This window comes from Terrapene carolina, unplaced genomic scaffold (genome assembly GCF_002925995.2).
Source record: "Terrapene carolina triunguis isolate 2854851 unplaced genomic scaffold, T_m_triunguis-2.0 Scaffold139, whole genome shotgun sequence".
Lineage (NCBI taxonomy): Eukaryota > Metazoa > Chordata > Testudines > Emydidae > Terrapene > Terrapene triunguis.
Window position 1 is genome coordinate 14561521 of NW_020664490.1, and position 22808 is coordinate 14584328.

Here is a 22808-nt window from a genome sequence, read left to right on the forward strand (position 1 = left end):
CCCCTTCTTATGGTGGCTCTCCCTCTGTTCCCTTTCACCCTTCTTTGGTAGCAGCTGTACTCTCAAGGTGCTACTAAACACCTTCTCCTTACCCCTTTTTATTGCTCACTAAGAACATTAGGGATCAAAATTCAGCCCTGATGTAAGAAAGCACAACTCTCATTGAGGTCAAAGGGAATTGCATGCAGGCTGAATTTCATCGTCAGGTATAACTAAGTGTAATGGGGTGAAATAAAGACCAGAAAAGTCAAGAAAACCTTCCCAATTATGAGTGCTATTGATACTATTTTTGATTATTTTTATTAGAGTAAAGCCAAGAGACTTTAAATGGGATCAGGACTAGAACATGGAATATTCTCTCCAGCAAATTGGTGCAAGCCTTGTTGCTTGGGCCATTTAAAAGAATACTGGACAAAATACAGGAGAACGTGGTGAAGAGAACAAACTTGCGGCGACCCAGGTGATGCATACAATGGCCTAACAGGAATTTTGTATTTCACACTTCTATGTTATAGAGCCACACTAGATACATATATTAGCTGGATGATTTTACTAAAATCAGCAGAGAAGCAGTTAACTTTGACATTTAAGCTGCTATCATTAAGCTTCAGAGTTAGCACCCCATTGAGATGAATGGTCAGAGTGGCCACAGCGATCTGAGCTATTGTCTCACTGGCCCTCTATCTGCAGGCTTAGAAAAACTGCACAGCATTGGTTCACATTTAAAAGTTTTATTTCACAACCTTAGAAGGGATAAACTTTTTTTTAAAAAAACAAAAGCTGACATTGTTTAAAAATGGATGGGTCTGAGATGGGAGTACTGGAATGGTATTTTAGTGTGTTCAGGGTTACCTAGAGACCTGTATTTACTACTCAGAGGACGTGTGAGGCACTCCCTCTTCACAGGCATCACTAATGCTCCTGAGTGCCACAGCATAAGAAATGCATCCTGTGCCCTTCCACCCACAATGCAGCACAAGGTGACCTAATCTCCTTGGTATGGGGCCCAGGATCTCAAAGCCAGCTCTGTGCTCAAACTGCCCATTGGGCCAGAATCACAAAAGGATAATAGGTTAATATTTTTCTTTTGTAAGATGTAGAAGAAGAAATGGAGTAACACATCTGTCTTTATTTCACAAATGCAGTCTGCCATGGGATCAAGGTCTTTAGACACAACACAATCCCAAGCTGGGCTGAAGCACAGCCAGATCATTCAGGAGCGGGGCTTCATGACAGAGTTCTGACTTGGAATGCCATTCCAGCTCATGCACAGGCAGCAAAGATTTCCATCTTTGTACTGTCTTCAGACAGCTGCACCCTTTGCAGAATACCTTGTGCATCTAGAATGCTGCCATGGGCCTTTGAAGTCCTGCAGACCCTGTCACAAAGTCAGATGTGCTGCAGTCTAATTAATTTGAAGTTGACATTTTATTTACAGTTACACTGTGTAGGGTTGCTTTCATCTGCTCTGTACAAGTAACTTGTCAGTCACTTACATAAATCCTTTCTTCACATTTGTAGCCTGATTCTTTCTGCTGGAGCTCGTAAATACAGTACTATAGTGAAAGCAAAGGATACAAAGCAAATTGCAGGGAGTAATAACTTAAAGTGAATCCCACAAAATAAAACAGAAATAATGGGCCCTGGAATGTATCTGTGTCATATTGTAGGTATCTGTCTGACTAGATACTTTACGGACCACAGCACTGTAGCATCCAAGCACCTAGAAGAATTGCCTTGATTAATGTATGAATTTCTGAATTTGTAAATGTTTTTTTGTGTGTGTGTCAGAAAGAATGTGAAGAGAGTAGTGAGGGAAAGTGAAGTTGACGAGATGAGTTTGCCATGCAGTGAGACTAGAAGTAATTTTCAGGCTATACATTGGTAACTGAAAAGTTAGTTGTTTTAAAACCTACAAAACAGAATGAAGTAAAACAGCATAGCATCACAAGTATAATTAAGCCACAGACATTATAGCATTTCCTTATGTGACAAACATTTTACGAAGGACTGAAAATATAAAGCTTGTGTTAATTTTAGAGACTTACAATCTATGAGGAGCTCTAAAATTCCAGTTCTGTCACTTCCATGCACAAGAGAAGACAGAGGAAACATTCTTTCAAGAGACTGTTACAATTAGGGTTGGGCTAGAATCGGAAGCTCTAATCCAAAACACTTTGAATTTTGTGGGGAGTGATGGTTGGTGTCATAACCCTGGATTTGAATCTGACCTATGAATTTGGTTCCAGGTCAGGTCCAAAACTAGAAAGAACTCATTTTCACATTGTGGATTAGGGTCATCAGAAACTGCAGAATAGCTCATGAGAATGGAGTGACGTCTATCCCTGGGTTATCCTTGAACACAAATCCCACTCAAAACCCAATCCCCATCTAAACACCAGCTCCTTAGCCAGTCTCTAGTTACAACTGCCCTCCATGAATCAGTAGTGATTTTGACACTCATCTCTCCTCTCTCTCCCTCCATGATAGACAGAGCAGATAATCTCTGCTACTGTGACCGCTACTGTGACCACTACCAAACCTGGGATTCCCATCTGCCATTCCCAGCTGAAAGACTGCCAAAGAAACGTATGAGCTATGCACACAGGAGAAAATTCTTCCATTATGGCCAAATCCTGATCACATTAGCAAAACTCCCAGTAATTTCAAATGGGCGAGAAATTGGCCCCTAGCCGCTATAGCAGTTTCTCATGTAATTCTTTGTGATTACCAGATTTCAGTTCCTACTGGGACTAGATATCCAGATAATCCACTAGTCATGGCAGGTTTGGACTTGTGGTTAGAGTACCACTAATGTAGTGGTGACATTAAACCATTGCAGTACCACCTTTATCAACCATCCTGGTGTATCTGTTCACACACAAACTAAACTTTATTCCATCGGCAGTTAATCATGACTTATTTTGTCTGGTGCTATGAGACTCAAAAACTACAACTTCATCAATCCAAGTCATCATCCTTATTGACAATATAGAAGGATGGTCATTTTCCTACAGAGTTTCTAATTAAAGACAGAAAATGTCAATACAAACCTATATTCCTTCGGATCACCATACATTCCTTAACTCTTGGGGGCGATTGGCTTTGGCTTGAAATGTCAAAAAATTCAAAGCAATATTTATTTTTCCCCACGTCAAACAAAGTGCAGTTAAATTCTGTTCTGTTGCTCCCTGGGCGTAGGAAGTTTTCATCTAGCCATGTCGTTCTTTCACCAGGACGTCTGAGAGCTTCCTTGTACACAGCAACCTTCCCATTGATGGCAATGCATGGAGGGGAGACAATAAACACCAGAATGGACGACTTGCACATCACTTCTGGTGCCACCACTAGTTTGTATCCAAATTTGTGGATGAGGTCTATGGGCCCTGTTGAGGCGATGACTGAGTTGGTCTCTAATGATTTCAGTAACACAGTGACATACACTTCTTGGTCAATAGGTGGGCAGTCAAACTCCACCCACTGGGATCTAGAGAGAAAGATTCCTTTGCTAATTCGCATTCCCAATGCCTCATTAGAGCTTAATCTTCCTAGTTCATACAGGCTGTTGGTGAATATCACGTCCAACGAAACCACTGTCTCATTCATAGCACACAATTGTTTATTAGTGAAAAGTCCAACCTGAAGGGAACTCCTGAGCACCTCAGAGGTCCTGTTCAAGTCAATGTGAAATACAGGCCATTCCACACTTAGGAGGGTGCTCCCACCCCTCCAGTGAATTTCAGTGCCATTATCAATCTCAGAGATCATTCTGAACCAATAGTCCCCAGCAGTCTTGAAAGAGAAACATTCAAACCCTACTATCCCCCGTGACTGGCTTGGTGGAAGCTGTTTTTTTGCAATGGTCTGGTTGGTGCTGGCATCCAGCAGTAGGATGGATACATTCTTTGCTGTCACATTACCACTGACAAAGTACTGAAAATCAACAGACACCGTGTCGTTACTTAAGGCTACATGACCTGGTCGCTCCAAGAGGAGATATTCCACTTCACCAAGAACTGAAAGAAAACAGTTTCACAAAATTGTTAATAAGCAAAAAGAAAAGTGAATAATACCCATTTCATGGATATTATGGACAATCAGCTGCTTTAAGATGTGGTGCCCAACCCTTTCAAAGCAAATGAATCAATTTAGTTGAGTAAGACCTTGGCTATACAAACTGGCGCTTACCTCTTTCCATTCATGCAGAGCTGGGGTTTGGAGCAAGTCAAGCTCCATCACAGATTACAGTGTGCACAACGGGAAGAGCAGAGAACATCAGTCACACAAGCCTGAAGTATCAGTGCAGGTGATGTCTAGCAGCTATTGGAAACCACTGCTTTATAATTAATAACCATTTTATTTATAAAGCTTACTTACAGGACAACCTTACAGAAAAGATCCCTTAAAAAGTCATATCTTAGGTATGAAGGGCTTATGTAGTTCCCAACTTTAAAATCTATCAAGCAAAAGTAATTTGAGGTCCTGCTTCTGAATTATCCTTCTTTATCTTTTACTCAAAATCAAAATCTCCCCCAGCTTCACAATGTCCTGCTGCTGTTCCACTTACTTTTACTATAATGAAAACAATAGAATTGGAATTTCTTAAAGCAGAAGTGTAGAAAATACCACTCAAGTTATACAAATTAACAATACTATATGATGCTTTTTGAAGCCACCTTTCATACTGCTCGTTTACAAATCTTTCATAGAATCATAGAAGTGTAGCATTGGAAGGGACCTCAAGAGGTCTTCTAGTCCAGTCCCCTCCACTCAAGGCAGGACTAAGAATTATCTAGACCATCCCTGACAGGTGTTCGTCTAACCTGCTCTTAAAAACCTCCAATGACGGAGATTTCACAACTGCTGTAGGCAATTTATTCCAGTGCTTAACTACCCTGACATTTAGGAAGTTTTTAGTTTTAGGAAATTTATTCCAGCCTAAACCTCCCTTGCTGCATTTTAAGCCTCTCACTTCTTGTCCTATCCTCAGAGGTTAAGAAGAACAATTTTTCTCCCTGCTCCTTGTGAAAAACCTTTCATGTATTTGAAAACTGTTATCATGGCCCCCCTCAATCTTCTCCAGACTAAACAAACCCAGTTTTTTCAATCCTCCCTCATAGGTCATGTTTTCTAGACCTTTAATCATTTGTGTTTCTCTCCTCTGGATTTTCTCTAATTTGTCCACATCTTCCCTGAAATGTGGCACCCAGAACTGGACACAATACTCCAGTTGAGTCCTTATCAGTGGAGAGAAGAGTGGAAGAATTACTTCTTGTGTCTTGCTTTCAACACTCCTGCTACTGCATCCCAGAATAATGTTTGCTTTTTTTCCAACAGTGTTACACTCTTGACTCGTATTTAGCTTGTGATCCACTATAACCCCCAGATCCCTTTCCGTAGTACTCCTTCCTAGGCTGTCATTTTGCATGTGTGCAATTGATTGTTCCTTCCTAAGTGGATACTTTGCATTTGTCCTTATTGAATTTCATCCTATTTACTTCAGACCATTTCTCCAGTTTGTCCAGATCATTTTGAATTTTATTCCTATCCACCAAAGCTCTTGCAACTCCTCCCAGCTTGGTATTGTCAGCAAACTTTATAAGTATACTCTCTATGCCATTATCTATATCATTGATGAAAATATTGAGCAGAATCAGACCCAGGACTGATTCCTGCAGGATCCCATTCAATATACCCTTCCAGCTTGACTGTGAACCACTGATAACTATGGTTTTCCAACCAGTTATGCACCCACCTTATAGTAGCCCCATCTAGGTTGTATTTCCCTAGTTTGTTTAGGAGAAAGTCAATGTGAGACAGTATCAAAAGCCTTACTAAACTCAAGATATACCACGTCTACCGCTTCCCCCCCATCCACAAGGCTTGTTACTCTGTCAAAGAAAGCTATTAGGTTGGTTTGACATTATTTGTTCTTGACAAATCCATGCTGACTGTTACTTATCACCTTATTATCTTCTAGGTGTTTGCAAATTGATTGCTTGATTATTTGCTCCATTATCTTTCTAGTTACTGAAGTTAAACTGACTGGTCTATAATTCCCCGGGTTCTCCTTATTTCCCTTTTTATAGACTGGCACTATATTTGCCCTTTTCCCGTCCTCTGGAATGTCTCCTGTCTTCCCTGAGTTTTCAAAGATAATCGCTAATGGCTCAGATATTTCCTCAGTCAGCTCCTTGAGTATTCTAGGATGTATTTCATCAGGCCCTGGTGACATTAAGACATCTAACTTGTCTACGTAATTTTTAACTTGTTCTTTCTCTATTTTAGCCTCAGATCCTAACTCATTTTCATTGGCATTCACTATGTTAGACGTCCAATCACCACCAACCTTTTCAGTGAAAACTGAAACAAAAAAGTCTGTTAGCACTTCTGCCATTTCCACATTTTCTGTTATTTCCCCACCCCACACACCCCTCATTGAGTAACAGGCCTACCCTGTCCTTGGTCTCCCTCTTGCTTCTAATGTATTTGTAGAATGTTTTCTTGTTACCCTTTATGTCTATAACTAGTTTAATCTCATTTTGTGCCTTGGTCTTTCTAATTCTGTCCCTACATACTTGTGTTATTTGTTTACATTCAGCCTTTGTTATTTGACCTAGTTTCCACTTTTCGTAGGACTCTCTTTTCAGTTTCAAATCATTGAAGATCTCCTGGTTAAGCCAGAGTGGTCTCTTGCCATATTTCCCATCTTTCCTATGCAGTGGTTTGCTCTTGTTCCCTTAATAAGGTCTCTTTGAAAAATTCATTTTATTTTACTCATTTGCATCACAGAGGTGCTTGAGGAGTGAAAAAGCTGAAAATAAAAGCAATGGTAACTGCAGCATTTTTTCCTGTCTAAGATGTGGTGCAGCATGTCGAAATGACGTCATTTCATTATAAACCGAGTGGTTTTACTTTACATCTAATTGTAGCATGACCATGCTTGTGCAGGTTACCAAATTATTCTGAAACATGCTTTGACTAGCAGGGAAAGACAGTATCTAACGCACAGGACCTAGAGAGATCACAGTTCTAATCCCAGTTCTGTTATAATTCTCCTGTGAGACCGCAGGCAATTCACTTAGGAATCTGAGGCACAGAGAAGTTACCTGCAAAATGAGAATGATACTTATCTGCCTCCCAGGGGTGCTGTGCTGTGAGACTTATTTCGCTAATATCTGTAAAATGCTTTGAGATCCTTGGATGGAGGGTGCTATAGAAGTGCAAAGTATTAATTATAAATGAATAATACTTCACACTTTTAAAATCTGCAGTATGTGTTTGTAATTAAGGCTGCAATTTAGTCATGGAGGTTGTGGAAGTCACAAAATCTGTGACTTCCAGTGGGCTCCGTGACTTCAACCTGCAGTGGTTGGGAGCTGCAGGGTCCCCTGCCGCCCACTGGGGCAGGAAGCTGTGGGGTACCTCTGCCGTCTCTGGCAGCCCCCGCAGCTCCCAGCTGCCGCAGGGGCACCCCGCCGCTCCCTGCCACTGGGAGCTCAGGGCTCCCCTGCTGGGCGGCACAGGGGAACCCCCTGAGCTCCATGCTGCCTGGGACAGAGGAGGACCCCCCCAGTTCCTAGTGGGTGGCAGTGGGGGACCCCTAGCTTCCTGCCACCAGGGGTGGCGCTGCTGGAGAACCCCAGATCTCCCTGCTACCAGGGGTGGCAAGGAACCCCCGAGATCCCGGCCGCTGCGGGCAGCCAGGGGTGGCAGGCAGCTCCGGGCTGCTGCGGAGGAACCTAAGCTCCTGGGCCATGCAGGTGGCAGGGAACCCCTGAGTTCCCAACCCCCGCGGCAGGGGTACCCCGCAGCCCCCAGCGGCTACAGGCAGCTCCTAGTTCCAGCAGCTGCCCAGCTTGAAGTAGTGTGGGGATCCTATAACAGGGTTCAGAAAAGAACTAGATAAATTCATGGAGGATAGGTCCATCAGTGGCTATTAGCCAGGATGGGCAGGGATGGTGTCCCTAGCCTCTGTTTGCCAGAAGCTGGGAATGAGCGACAAGGGATGGATCACTTGATGATTACCTGTTCTGTTCATTCCTTCTGGGGCACCTGGCACTGGCCACTGTCAGAAGACAGGATACTGGGCTAGATGCAGGGGTGAAAGTAACTTACAGGACTTACCGGTACTGCCAGAGTCCTGAGGGGGGCATGGCCTCAAGCGGAAGAGGCGAGGGCTCTCAAGATTTAAATGCCCTGGGACACCGGCTGTGGCTGGGAGCCCCAGGGCCTTTAAATCAACCTGGGGCTCCCAGCTGCAGAGATGGCTGGGAGCCCCCGGGGCTCACAGGCAAATTAAAGTGCCCGGGGCTCTGGACGCCGCAGAGCTCCGGGCCCTTTAAATCCCCACCACAGCTCCAGCTGGGATTTAAAGGGCTCGGGGCTCCAGCGGCTGCGGGGAGCCCTGAGCCCTTTAAATCCCGGCCCCAGCCCTGCCGCCGGAACTGCGGGCGGGATTTAAAGGGCTCAGTGCTCTCCGCAGTGGTGGGGAGCCCCGAGCCCTTTAAATCCCGGCCCCAGCCCGGCTGCCGAAGCGGCGCGCAGGATTTAAAGGGTTCGGAGCTCCCCGCCGCTGTGGGGAGCCCAGAGCCCTTTTAATCCCGGCCGCGGAAGCCGGTGCGGTCCGGCACGGTGTACTGGCTCTTGCCGGTACGCCGTGCCGGACCGGACTGGCTTACTTTCACCTCTGGCTAGATGGACCTTTGGTCTGACCCAGTATGACTGTTCTTATGTTATGTTCTTATGATCTGCAGATCCCCATTTTGTCAGGGATATTTTTAGTAAAAGTTAGGGACAGGTCATGGCTTCTGTTTTGCTCGTGACCTGTCTGACTTTTACTAAAAATATCCATGACAAAATCTTAGCCTTATTTATAATTACATTAAAAAACAATGTTGGAAGAACACTAAGGTTGCAAAGTCAAGCATTCAAAAGTTAGGAAATGTCTGAAATAAGATTGCCTGTGCAACCTCCCTTCAGCTCCATTGTGCATATGCATTTTGATACAGTCTTGAATTATATGATTATATACTATTTTCTCCACATGACTGTGTTCCACTTTGTGCCCTGGATGGATGGTGCTCACTGAATGGGTAATTATTGAATATTTCCTTTTATCCCCATCATTCAATGTGTAGTCCCAGGCCTTATTTAAGGCATACCATCCAAACCCTATACTGATCATACGGAATTATTCATTTCCTCATCGGCTTTTCTATGGTGCTCTCATCATAGTATCTTAGTGCTTTACAAACATGAATGAATTTATCTTCACAATACCCTAGTGAAGTGAGGTGGTATTATCTCCATTTTACACATAAGGAACCAAGGCACAGATTTAAAGGCAAATATTGTCAAAGGTGTCAGCTAAATTTTTGATTTCCAATTTCAGAAGGTCTGATTTTTCAGAATATTTAGCATTTTATAGCCCTTTATATGTCCAGAGCAGAGCTCCCATTGACTCAGTTGCAGTTGTGAGCACTCAGCACTTTGGCAAATCAGGCACTCCGAAAGTGAGGAACAGACACTGGCCACCTGTGAGAATTTTTGCTTACGTGACTTGCCCAGCATCACAAAGAAACTCTGTGGAAGAAGCAGGGATAGACTCCACTTCTCCAAGGCAACATTCAACTGCCTTATCCATGAAACTCTCTACCCTTTCTCTTCCTGGAATTCCCTGCCTCATTCACTACACACCTGGCAACTTCTGAAACAATGAGGAAGAGGTCCTACAGAAAATAGCCTCATTCACTACACAACCCTGATTCATTCCCAGAGTAGGTCCAATTTGTGCACTGAATAAGTCAGGGGTCCTGTGGAAAAAAAAGGTATGTGATCATATAATTAAAGACTGTATCATAATTAGGGGGCTACTTAAATTGTGGAGAAATCACACATTTTTTGTGAGTTGATCACAGCATAAATAGCAAATTTTGTGGATGTGTTACACATCCGTGAAATTTGTTATTCATGCCATGACCAACCCACGAAAAATGTGTGATTTCTCCGCAGCATTTCTCAAATTTGGGGCCCCAGCCCAAAAGGGGATCACAAGCATATTGGGGGTCACGGTATTGCCATCCTTACTTCTCTGCTGCTGCTGGTGGCGGCATTGCCTGAAGCTGGATGGCAGGAGAGCAGTGGCTGCTGCCTGAGCACCCAGCTTTGAAGGCAGTGCCGCCTCCAGCAGCAGCAGAGAAGTAAGAGTGGCATACCATGCCACCCATACTTCTATGCTGCTGCTGGCGATGCTGCTGCCTTCAGAGCTTGGCACCCACTCTGCTTTTACTGGGGGCAGCTGTCATTGGGTTGGTCACTTTGACCGAGACTAGCCCACAGTGCCCTTTCCCTATCTTTGTATAAGAATAGAAATATTCTGGTCATACACTGACAGAGCCCCCACTAACCCAATAATAGTGGGGGATTTCAATTATCCCCATATTGACTGGGAACATTTCAGTTCAGGACGAAATGCAGAGATAAAATTTCTCGATACTTTAAATGACTGCTTCATGGAGCAGCTGGTACAGGAACCCACAAGGGGAGAGGCAACTCTAGATTTAGTCCTGAGTGGAGCGCAGGAGCTGGTCCAAGAGGTAACTATAACAGGACCGCTTGGAAATAGTGACCATAATACAATAGCATTCAACATCCCTGTGGTGGGAAGAACATCTCAACAGCCCAACACTGTGGCATTTAATTTTAAAAGGGGGAACTATGCAAAAATGAGGGGTTTAGTTAAACAGAAGTTAAAAAGTACAGTGACTAAAGTGAAAGCCCTGCAAGCTGCATGGGCGCTTTTTAAAGAAACCATAATAGAGGCCCAACTTCAATGTATACCCCAAATTAAGAAACACAGTAAAAGAACTAAAAAAGAGCCACCGTGGCTTAACAACCATGTAAAAGAAGCAGTGAGAGACAAAAAGACTTCCTTTTAAAAGTGGAAGTCAAATCCTAGCGAGGCAAATAGAAAGGAGCATAAAGGCTGCCAAATTAAGTGCAAAAACGTAATAAGAAAAGCCAAAGAGGAGTTTGAAGAACGGCTAGCCAAAAACTCCAAAGGTAATAACAAATTGTTTTTTAAGTATATCAGAAGCAGGAAGCCTGCTAAACAACCAGTGGGGCCCCTTGATGATCGAGATACAAAAGGAGCGCTTAAAGACAATAAAGTCATTGCGGAGAAACTAAATTGATTCTTTGCTTCAGTCTTCACGGCTGAGGACGTTAGGGAGATTCCCAAACCTGAGCCGGCTTTTGTAGGTGACAAATCTGAGGAACTGTCACAGATTGAAGTGTCACTAGAGGAGGTTTTGGAATTAATTGATAAACTTAACATTAACAAGTCACTGGGACCAGATGGCATTCACCCAAGAGTTCTGAAAGAACTCAAATGTGAAGTTGCGGAACTATTAACTAAGGTTTGTAACCTGTCTTTTAAATCGGCTTCTGTATCCAATGACTGGAAGTTAGCTAATGTAACGCCAATATTTAAAAAGGGCTCTAGAGGTGATCCCGGCAATTACAGACCGGTAAGTCTAACGTCGGTACCGGGCAAATTAGTCGAAACAATAGTTAAGAATAAAATTGTCAGACACATAGAAAAACAAACTGTTGAGCAATAGTCAACATGGTTTCTGTAAAGGGAAATCATGTCTTACTAATCTATTAGAGTTCTTTGAAGGAGTCAACAAACATGTGGACAAGGGGGATCCAGTGGACATAGTGTACTTAGATTTCCAGAAAGCCTTTGACAAGGTCCCTCACCAAAGGCTCTTAAGTAAAGTAAGTTGTCATGGGATAAAAGGGAAGGGCCTTTCATGGATTGAGAACTGGTTAAAAGACCGGGAACAAAGGGTAGGAATTAAGGTAAATTCTCAGAATGGAGAGGGGTAACTAGTGGTGTTCCCCAAGGGTCAGTCCTCGGACCAATCCTATTCAACTTATTTATAAATGATCTGGAGAAAGGGGTAAACAGTGAGGTGGCAAAGTTTGCAGATGATACTAAACTGCTCAAGATAGTTAAGACCAAAGCAGACTGTGATGAACTTCAAAAAGATCTCACAAAGCTAAGTGATTGGGCAACAAAATGGCAAATGAAATTTAATGTGGATAAATGTAAAGTAATGCACATTGGAAAAAATAACCCCAACTATACATACAATCTGATGGGGGCTAATTTAGCTACAACAAGTCAGGAAAAAGATCTTGGAGTCATCGTGGATAGTTCTCTGAAGATGTCCACGCAGTGTGCAGAGGTGGTCAAAAAAGCAAACAGGATGTTAGGGATCATTAAAAAGGGGATAGAGAATGAGACTGAGAATATATTATTGCCCTTATATAAATCGATGGTACGCCCACGTCTCGAATACTGCATACAGATGTGGTCTCCTCATCTCAAAAAAGATATACTGGCACTAGAAAAGGTTCAGAAAAGGGCAACTAAAATGATTAGGGGTTTGGAATGGGTCCCATATGAGGAGAGATTAAAGAGGCTAGGACTCTTCAGCTTGGAAAAGAGGAGACTAAGGGGGGATATGAAAAAGGTATATAAAATCATGAGTGACGTGGAGAAAGTGGATAAGGAAAAGTTATTTACTTATTCCCATAATACAACAACTGGGGTCACCAAATGAAATTAATAGGCAGCAGGTTTAAAACAAATACAAGGAAGTTCTTCTTCACGCAGCGCACAGTCAACTTGTGGAACTCCTTACCTGAGGAGGTTGTGAAGGCTAGGACTATAACAGCATTTAAAAGAGAACTGGATAAATTCATGGTGGTTAAGTCCATTAATGGCTATTAGCCAGGATGGGTAAGGAATGGTGTCCCTAGCCTCTGTTTGTCAGAGGATGGAGATGGATCGCAGGAGAGAGATCACTTGATCATTGCCTGTTGGTCCACTCCCTCTGGAGCACCTGGCATTGGCCACTGTCGGTAGACAGGATACTGGGCTAGATGGACCTTTGGTCTGACCTGGTACGGCCGTTCCTATGTTCTTATGACTTTCGGAAGGGTCAGAATATGGGCAGTCAATTTCCATTGCATACTGCTGCTGCTTTCTGGTATGAAGGTGGGTGCATCACTAGCCAGAATTTGGTCCCAATAGTATGGATAGCCTGCCTTGGGTTGTTTTCAGCCTTTTGTGGGTCCTGGTTGTGATGCCAGTGACCTGCCAGTGTGGTTATAGCAAGAATTGGCTGCTATTGCAATCAGAGTTTTTTCTCCTAAAAGTGAAAATAATTTTGTATTTCTGGGTATTATTCTATTTTTTTTTTAATTATGGTTAAATCCAACTAGGCTTCTCAGCTACCAGTATTTTACTGGCAGTCAGATTTTTAAAAAGTGTACATCTTAGTAATGATGATAAGGTTTAAGAAGAATATTTTATTTTACTGCAAGGTAATTTTCCAGATTATACAGGTATTTTTAGTATGTACTTCTGACGTACAGAGATGGGAAGGAAACAGATGGGTGAAAAGATGGGTAAAAGCAGATGTGTGTGACCATAAATCAAATGAGTGTATATACAAAATTATTTGGCAGTTATTTTCTGGACCATGGAGTATTCTTTATATTAGAAATATTGTCATTACAAGAGCTAAAATGATAAAAATGTTATCATGAGGATTTAGCATCCCTAGCCTCCCCTGGTAATTAGACTGATTGAACAAAGTTCCATTTAGTGTAGGAATCATGGCTTTTACGTTTGTGGGTTAACTAGGTAATGTTTGTATGCATGGTTGTCCCCTCAAAAGTTATAGACATTGTAATATTTCATTTCACCCAGACATATGTGGATTAATCATTTATCTTCACTGTGTCTCTCAGTCAATACTGTATTGTTAAGTTTGTATTTCAAGTTAAACTTGTCTGATTAAAATGACAGGGAGTTGACAGCTACATGCCATCACAAAAAACAAACATCCCCATTTCTACTGTGCGCTAGATTACATCCCAAACTATTACAATTGAAAGGCTTGTTAAATGTAGAACTGATCTCTTGTCATAGTGCTGGGAGCAAAGATGTGGGTTTCTGTAATGGGGCAGGTGCAGTATTTAATAATTGTCTGTAATTCAGTTTTTTTCGCACATATTTTGAGAGCAAATAGCTGTAAATGTTGCACCATTTATACCTGGTCTTCATCTTTTTGGCCAGTACGAAGCTTGTTACCACACCACATACATAGAAGCAGACTAAATCAGGACTCCAAACTTTTCAAGGCTGTACATGAAGGTTGGGCAATGCATGGCTTAATTTTCTTGCTTGAGCTTGAAAATTTACCGAGAGTCAAAATACCAACTTCACTTAATTTAAATGTTAGGGATAACATTTTCAAAACATCTAAGTGATATAGGAGCTTAAACCCCATTTTCAAAGTGAGTTAGACACTTAGTAAGTCATGTCTCTCTGAAAAGTCAATGTTTTTTAAGCACCTAGGTGCCTGTTACTTTTGAAAACTGGCATTTAGGCTCCTACATCACTTAGGTGCATTGGAAAAAAATTTCATTGCTCTACATTCCCCCACTTCCTTTGAATTATGTGAAATACAGTGATATAGAAGGTATGCCATATAACATTGCTCAGTTAGTTACTGATGGCAGCCAGGATTGCTTGCTGATACCTACGGAAATCTGTTCAGTATATTCTGTTTCTTATTCTGAACAAATCCACAGCTGGAGAAGGTCCTCTTTCTGTTCTGATACAAATACAACCTTTATTTAAGTCATTTAAATTTTTCACAAGTCCAAGACTATATTTCTGGGCACTCCTGAGATGGATTCTGTGTATGTTCCCAATGCACCAGATCATCTGTTAACACCACTACACATTAACATTTTTAAATGACTTTAGTTAAATATCTACAATACTCCTTTTAGAGTTACAATACTCACCATAATCACAGAGCACAACTAACAATAGATTTGAAAAATCTTTCAACATCTGTTTCATTCTGATCAGTGGGCTCCCAGGTCCTTTTATTCCTCATGTCCTTTTCCACCCCCAAAGCACACGCACTTTTTTCAAGAACACCTGAAAATTAAAACTTAAAAAAATTAGAACCTTGTTGAATTTGCTTCACAAAAGAAAAACCTGAGCATTAGTTGAAAAACTTTTGACAAATAATTAATGCATTATTATTTAACAATATCTCCATTTCCTCTTCTATCCACCTTACAATCAGCCACATCTCTCCAGTGCACCTAGACATGCATGGCTACAATTCAGTATATAACAAAGTTCACCTCCCAAATGTCAGTTCCTGTATCAGAACAATGAGATTCTCTTTTCGCTTTACCCTTTCAACCAACCTGTTAAGGCCTGGATAGCAATCCCATTGCAATGACAGCTGTAGTCAGCTTTTACATAAGGATCTGGATGCGCTAAAGCAGGGGTTCTCAAACTTCATTGCACCGTGACCCTCCTTCTGACAAAAAAAACTACTGCATGACCCCAAGAGGGGAAACCAAAGCCTGAGCCTGCCCGAGCCCTGCTGCCTCGGGTGAGGGTGGGGGCCAAAATCCCAAGTCCCGCCTCCCTGGGCCGAAGCCCTTGCTCTTAGGCCCTGGGCACTGGGGCTCAGGCGTTGGGCCGCAGCAAGTCTAACATCAGCCCTGGCAACCCCATTAAAATAGGGTCCCGACCCACTTTGGGGTCCCGACCCACAGTTTGAGAACCGCTGCGCTAAAGCAACATAATTCACATAAAATACAAATTGGTTAAAATTGAGAATACAACATGGATTCTGACCTCGGCACACATAGGTATTGGGGGATTATTGCTAGTGTTCATTGGATCATAGGACTGGAAGGGACCTCGAGAGGTCATCTACTCCAGTTCCCTGCAGTCATGGCAGGAGTAAGTATTATCTAGACCAGGGATTGGCAACCTTTGGCACGCGGCCGGTCAGGGAAATCCACTAGAGGGCCGGGACAGTTTGTTTACCTGCAGCATCTGCAGGTTCGGCCGATTGCAGCTCCCACTGGCTGCGGTTCACCGTTCCAGGCCAATAGGGCCTGTGGGAAGCGGCGGCCAGCACATCCCTCGGCCCACACTACTTCCCGCAGCCCCCATTGGCCTGGAATGGAGAACCACGGCCAGTGAGAGCTGCGATCGGCCGAACCTGTGGACGCTGCAGGTAAACAAAATGTCCCGGCCCGCCAGCGGATTTCCCTGACAGGCTGCGTGCCAAAGGTTGCCGATCCCCGATCTAGACCATCCCTGACAGGTGTTTGTCTAACCTGCTCTTAAAAATCTCCAATAATGGAGATTCCACAACCTCCCTAGGCAATTTATTCCAGTGCTTGCTTATATAAAACCATCAGTAACTTCACTTTCTGTTAACTGTTTTGTTTGTGTTTAAGAGAATCCTCATTAGCACAAAAATGAATCAATACAAATCTGTCATTGATTCTCAAACTGCCCTTTTGGTTCAGGTTTATCAGTATATTTAATAATCACTGTTAGATCTACAATTTGTTTGCAGATCCTTGATATTGATCACAGGGGGAAGGTGCTAAGGTTTGGCGTTTTCCCCATCTATTTTATTGGTGATATCAGATATTTTAAGTCTAAATTTTGTCAGTTTCACCTGCAGTTGATTGTGCCACAATTATAGATGCCATTTTTGAAAATTTGTCCTACAATGCATATTTTTTATTTTTGTTCCACTTATATAGATCAGAGTAATCACAATTTTGTTTTAAAGTGCATCAAGTAAATCTCCATGAAGCTTATAGTAAAAATAAGTAGAGGAGGACTATGATAGCAGCAACAACAATTTCTTTGAAAAGGATGTTACAATCAATCCAAAAGATAAGACCTTCCCAAAAGGCACTATTATCAAAGCAAGGCAATTATTATTATTTGCATTATAATTGTGTCTTCCCCACTATGCTAGATACTGTACAAACACAATGAAGAATGATTTCTGGCTCAATAGAGTTTATAATATAATTCTGTGATTCTATGAAAACAGGTAGATACAACCAACAGATGGGGGAAGAGCACAAAGATGACAGTTTTAAGTCTCTCGGTCACAATGCAGACCATTCAATTTGTCAGTAATCATAAAAACAGTGAGTTCATTTAACATTGACAAGATTGTTAAAGTCATTGATCTAGAACATAAGAGGAGTTTTGTCTCTTGTGTTCCCCATGTCCAGGGCCGGCTCCAGGCACCAGCTTAACAAGCAGGTGCTTGGGGTGGCCAAGGGAGAGGGGAGCACCTGCGGCAATTTGGGGGTGGCAGGTCCCTCATTCCCTCTAGGAGCGAAGGACCTGCCGCTGAACTGCCGCCGCCAATCGCGGCTTTTTTTTTTTTTTTTCCCCCATTGCGGCCGCCGGGCGCGGGCGGGGGTTTTTTTTTTTTTTTTGCTTGGGGCGGCAGAAATGCTGGAGCCGGCCCTGCCCATGTCTATCTTTCCTCCACATTCTCTTACCCAACAGAGAGACTGATTAATAGTAGCATGCACAGCTTGGCAAAGCAATAAGTAAAAGGTAACATGATAATAAAACCACACATGTCTGAAGAATGTAATCATCACCAAGTCCAAGGCCTTAACAAGATTTTAAAAAGGATTAGACATTGATATAGGTAATGAGAACATCCACAGTTATATTAGAGAGCAGGCAGATTATACAGTGATAATTAAGCCTTATGCCTCAAGGCATAAATCCACTGCTAACTGACAGAGGTTAGGAAACAACTTCTCCTATGGGCAGATTATTCCATAACTGCCTATTATGGGTATTCTTGCACTTCCCTTTGCAACATGTGCTACTGGCCATCATCCGGGACAAGATACCCGATGAGGTGGACTATAGGTCCTGTATGGCAATTCCTCCTTTCCTATCATAAGAACATAAAGATGGCCATACTGGGTTAGACCAAAGGTCCGTCTAGCCCAGTATCTTGTCTTCTGACAGTGGCCAATGCCAGATACTTCAGAGGGAATGAACAGAACAGGACAATTGGCTGTGAGTGACTCCAGTGTATCGGGGGAGGAGGATGTGCATCGGAGGTGAGGAGTGGCTGTGAGTGACTCCAGTGTGTGTGTGTGTGTGTGTGTGTGTGTTTGTCTTGGGGATAGAGGTGGTGGTGATGAGTGCCTCAGTTTCCCCATCTGTAAAATGTGGATACTGACCTCCTGTGCAAAGTGCTTTGAGATCTAATGATGAAAATCATTAGATAAGAGGTAGGTTTTATTATTATCATCTTTCTGTGCCTCTGTTTCCTGTCCCACCCTTTGCCTGTCTTGTCTATTTAGCTTATAAACCTATCAGGGCAAGGATTCTGTCTTACTAAGCATATGCACAGCACCTAGCACAATGAGTGTCCCAAAGTTAGTTGGGGACTTTAGGTGCTACTGTAATGCAAATAATAAATAATAATTGCAACCTTCTCTTCTCTGGCCTTCCCGCTTCAAGCTTTTCCCCTTTTCATCTATTCAACATTCCCCCGATAAAATCATCTCCTTAAATCCTTTCCAGTCTTTTAGGACAGTGATTCTCAACAGGAGTACGTGTACCCCTGGGGGTACGCAGAGGTTTTCCAGGGGATACGTCAACTCATCTACATATTTCCCTAGCTTTACAACAGGCTACATAAAAAGCACCAGCAAAGTCAGTACAAACTAAAATTCCATACAGACAATGACTTGTTTATATTTCTCTACATACTATACACTGAAATGTAAGTACAACATTTATATTCCAGTGGATTTATTTTATAATTATATGGTAAAAATGAGAAAGTAAGCAATTTTTCAGTAATAGTGTGCTCTTACACTTGTATTTTTATGTCTAACTTTTGTAAGCAAGTAGTTTTTCAGTTAGGTGAAACTTGGGGGTATGGAAGACAAATCAGACTCCTGAAAGGGGTTCAGTAGTCTGGAAAGGTTCAGAGCCACTGTTTTAAGCTGTACCTACATGGAGAATTTTAGAAATTCTCCCACCATTGGCCTAGTACCAATGCTGCTCAACTGGTGGAAGCACTAGTGTAGATCAAGTGCCAGCGTGCTTACCACTGATTTGTCTAGATCTGCTCAGAGAAGGCTTCAATATAGTGATAAAAATGTTTGCATGCGGTCTATACTAGCGTTCTCACCTTCGCTAGCACTGCTGGAGCATCCGTAGTTGGTGACCAACTGTGAGAAAACTGCTAAAAACTCTCAGTGTAGTGAAGAGCTTGCAGTCTCACATTTCAAGTTCTGAGTTTCAGTTTCAATCCTACACCTATTTACATCTCTGCTCTCATTTCTTCCTGTTCCCTCTCTGGCTCCATACACATTCCTCAATCCTCTCCCCTTATTGCTCACTGCATCTTTTTCTCCCCTCTCAGCCTGGTGCAAATATTGACAGACTAGTATATTTAAGTCAAGTGGACTTATGGGACACAGCCTGCTAAATGTACATAGACTGTTTGCACCTATTCAAATGAGTTTTCCCACACACTTAAAATTACAGGACTCTTGCTTCACAGTAATGCTGCTGACTCTACTGATTTTATACAAAACAGATAGAAAACTCTTTACCACCCAGTGGATTCCTTTAATTTCCGGATCTGTTTTTACAGCAACTGCCAAAGATCCAAGAGCCAGTGTGATGGCACAAATACCTGTTCATTACAAGCTTCTGTAGGTGAATCATTATATTATGCAGCAAATATTCCCTCTTTGTAAAGGAACATAAGGCTTCACATAAAGCAGATTATATACTACACTTCCTTTAATAAAGGGCCTTCAATAATTAACCAGATGCTTAATGAACACTACTTGAGGATTTAGTTCAATAAGGTTATAAAATGAACTTGACTTAAAGCAACAGCTTTCCACTCTCACAATTCTGACCCACTACAGTGGTAAGGGGGGGAGCAGCAGTATTGGTGGCTCCCACACTTCTCCCAACAGCAAGTGCTCACCCTCCTCCTCCCTCTCAGATCCCCAATCTTCTCTTGCTGCCCTCTACTCACCCTGAGAAGCCTTGAAACCCCACCCCTCCTCTGCAATAGACAAAGAGATCCATTCATCTCACCTGAGCTATCAGCCACTTCCCTCCTGCTTCTCTGCTCAGATGTGATGCTGACACTATGCCAGTGCCTCCCTGTCCTCAGCAACTTCTTGGCCTCAGGAGCAGGGTGGGACCAAGAAGCGGGCAGAGGAGTGGCACGTTGGGCAGACAGGCTTGGAGGATGTGAGGGGTTCCGGAGACAGGCAAGTGAATAGAGTCAAGTCTGGACTGGCTCCTCTCAAGACTCATGATTAGGCCTCTCCTCTGCAGCAGCTCTTTCATCCACACAATAGTGCCCCCTAGCAACTCATCAGGAAACTGGCCAGTTTTTACAGGGACACTGTCAGGAAAAAAATAAAAATGGTCAGGGAAAATAAAGTTTTACAAAATCTAAAACCCACAGAAATGTTGCCAGGATTTTTTTTAAATCCGGTGAAAAACAGTGTCCTTAATGTTTGTTCGTTAATAAACATTCTTCAGCAGTCTTTGCAACCTAAACATTGAAGCATCTTACTCGTGCTTGAGAACTTGAGAGTGAAATCAACCAGAAACTCTATATCAGCACAAGTATGAAACTGGCTGGCAAGTTCCTTTATATTGCCCAACATGAAAAGAATGCAAACAGTATAAATAGTGAAAAGAAAATAATAGTTTTTAAAGTCTCTTAGTTCTACTAATCTGTATTATCTGTACTTCAGGAAAGGTGATTAATCATTTTTAACCACTATTTCTTTAACTGCCTTTAGGATTAGCTGATTTCCTAAGGGTTAACACCTGCTGTGAATTTCAGATCTTCTAATATAATCCCCCAACTCATTATTATAAACAGAGTAGTCTAGGTGGCATCATATTTTATCAAAAGCTGATCAGTGTTGGACATATGAGCAAGACAATTTTGCATTGTTATTATATGTGGTTTTATTCAAATTAGAAGTCTTATCTTCAGTTGAAAGACATTGATGGCACTAGAAATGCCATGTGTAAGAAAGATATTATTACAAAGATGGTAAAATCTGCTTTCACCATTTGGGGCCTAATCTCACCAAGTGCTGAGCTCTTATTGACATCAGTATGCTAGGGTGCTCAGCACCGTATAGCAAGTAGCCAGCAACCTTCAGCCTCAGGACGTCTATAACTAGTTTAGAGATCATATGGATGGATGAGATTTCCTTTGAAGGACTGCTGTGAGGAATGAATGATAGTTTACTACATATCAAGGGATTTGGAAGAACTTCCAAGCAAGAATAAATAATGAATGTCAAAAATTAAATATACTGTATTGCCTTTGGTGGCATCAGAGATGGAATTCAAGCATCCAAGCTTTTACCCTTATGGATTTCTTTTCTTTCCCTTTTAAAATCTTTTCTCTGCTATTTAATTCTTCCTGGACTCCACTCATTAGTGATGCTTTTCTGAAATCAGTTGAGCTACACTGATTTATACCAACTGAGAATCTGGTCCAGAGTCTGAACAATCACAAACCACAAACATTAGAAACACGTAGAGAGAAATGGAAAAATGATTTCAATCAAGATAGGATGTTTTTCTAAAAGATATGCTGTAGGAATTATCTTGGGGAAGTTCTATGGCTTGTATTACACAGAAGGTCAGACTAGATGATCACAGTGATCACTTAGAATCTATGGATCCATGATTTCTAGGCTTTCTAGTAATTTTATTTTTATGTAAATTTTTAGTTATATTGAACTGTACAGGACAGTATTTTCAATAGTTTTTGAGGTTTCTAAAATGTATTATTCTTTTTCCCCCTTTTTTATTCCAAGGCTGTACATTGTAACTAAGGATATTGGAATTTATATTAATTATTTTTATTACTTGTATTACAGTAGCGCCTAGGGATTCCAGTCATGGATTGAGGCCCCACTGTTCTGGCCATGTAACAAAAAAGATGGTATCTAAACAGTTTGGAATATAAGACTAGCACAGGGCCAGCTCCAGCTTTTCTGCCACTCCAAGCAGCAAAAAAAAAAAATCTGATCTTCGGCAGCTCTATCGCGCCACTTGATAATCGCACCACTCGATTCTTCAGCAGCAATTTGGCGGCAGGTTCTTCGCTCCCTCTCTTCCTCTTCGGCAGCACTTCAGTGGCAGCTCAAAGAAGAAGAGAGGGACTGAGGGACCCGCCGCCGAATTCCGGCTGAAGACCAGGAGGTGCCTCCCCTTTGTATTGGCCGCCCCAAGCACCTGCTTCCTTAGCTGGTGCCTGGAGCTGGCCCTGGGGGAGCATAAGGAAACATTGACAAATTTTAGGCAAAAGAATAAGAAAAAAGTAGTACCGATAAAATTAATGTTGAACTAAAAAGGACACTTTTAAAAACAAACAACACATATGGAGGTATAGAGTTCTGATGAGTACTGTTTCTGGACAACCCCCATAACTTAGCCCAAATCCATGCCAATAGAGCCTTTGTGCTACTATACACCATCATGTATTCTATAAACATAACAATATGTGGTAGGGTGACCAGACAGCAAATGTGAAAAATCGGGACAGGGGTGGGGGGTAATAGGTGCCTATATAAGACAAAGCCCCAAATATCAGGACTGTCCCTATAAAATCAGGACATCTGGTCACCCTAATATGTGGACTTTGCAAATGGATAAGAAAAAACAATCAGATCAAATTTGGGGCTTACTGACCTTCAGAGTGACCCTGTAAGCAGGCAGTCTGAGACTTTGGAGATGGAGGGAAACAGAAAGACCCAGAATTGCCAGTAAATGTAGACAGGCAATATGTCTATAATATCATGTGAGGACACGTTAACTAGTGCTGTGT

The 22808-nt window shown here is 42.2% G+C and overlaps 1 protein-coding gene across 1 annotated transcript in view; it reads right to left on the minus strand.

The window, feature by feature from the left end:
• LOC113406771 (thrombospondin type-1 domain-containing protein 1-like) overlaps window positions 1-16626 on the minus strand; it is a 28473-nt gene extending 11847 nt beyond the window's left edge. Inside the window, exons 1-3 of the mRNA XM_029911964.1 lie at window positions 16593-16626; window positions 14896-14985; window positions 3054-4016 (exon numbers count right to left, since the gene is read on the minus strand). Coding sequence (XP_029767824.1) covers window positions 3054-4016; window positions 14896-14985; window positions 16593-16626 — 1087 coding nt within the window. The remainder of the gene's footprint in view (window positions 1-3053; window positions 4017-14895; window positions 14986-16592) is intronic.
• Window positions 16627-22808: the final 6182 nt, after the last annotated feature.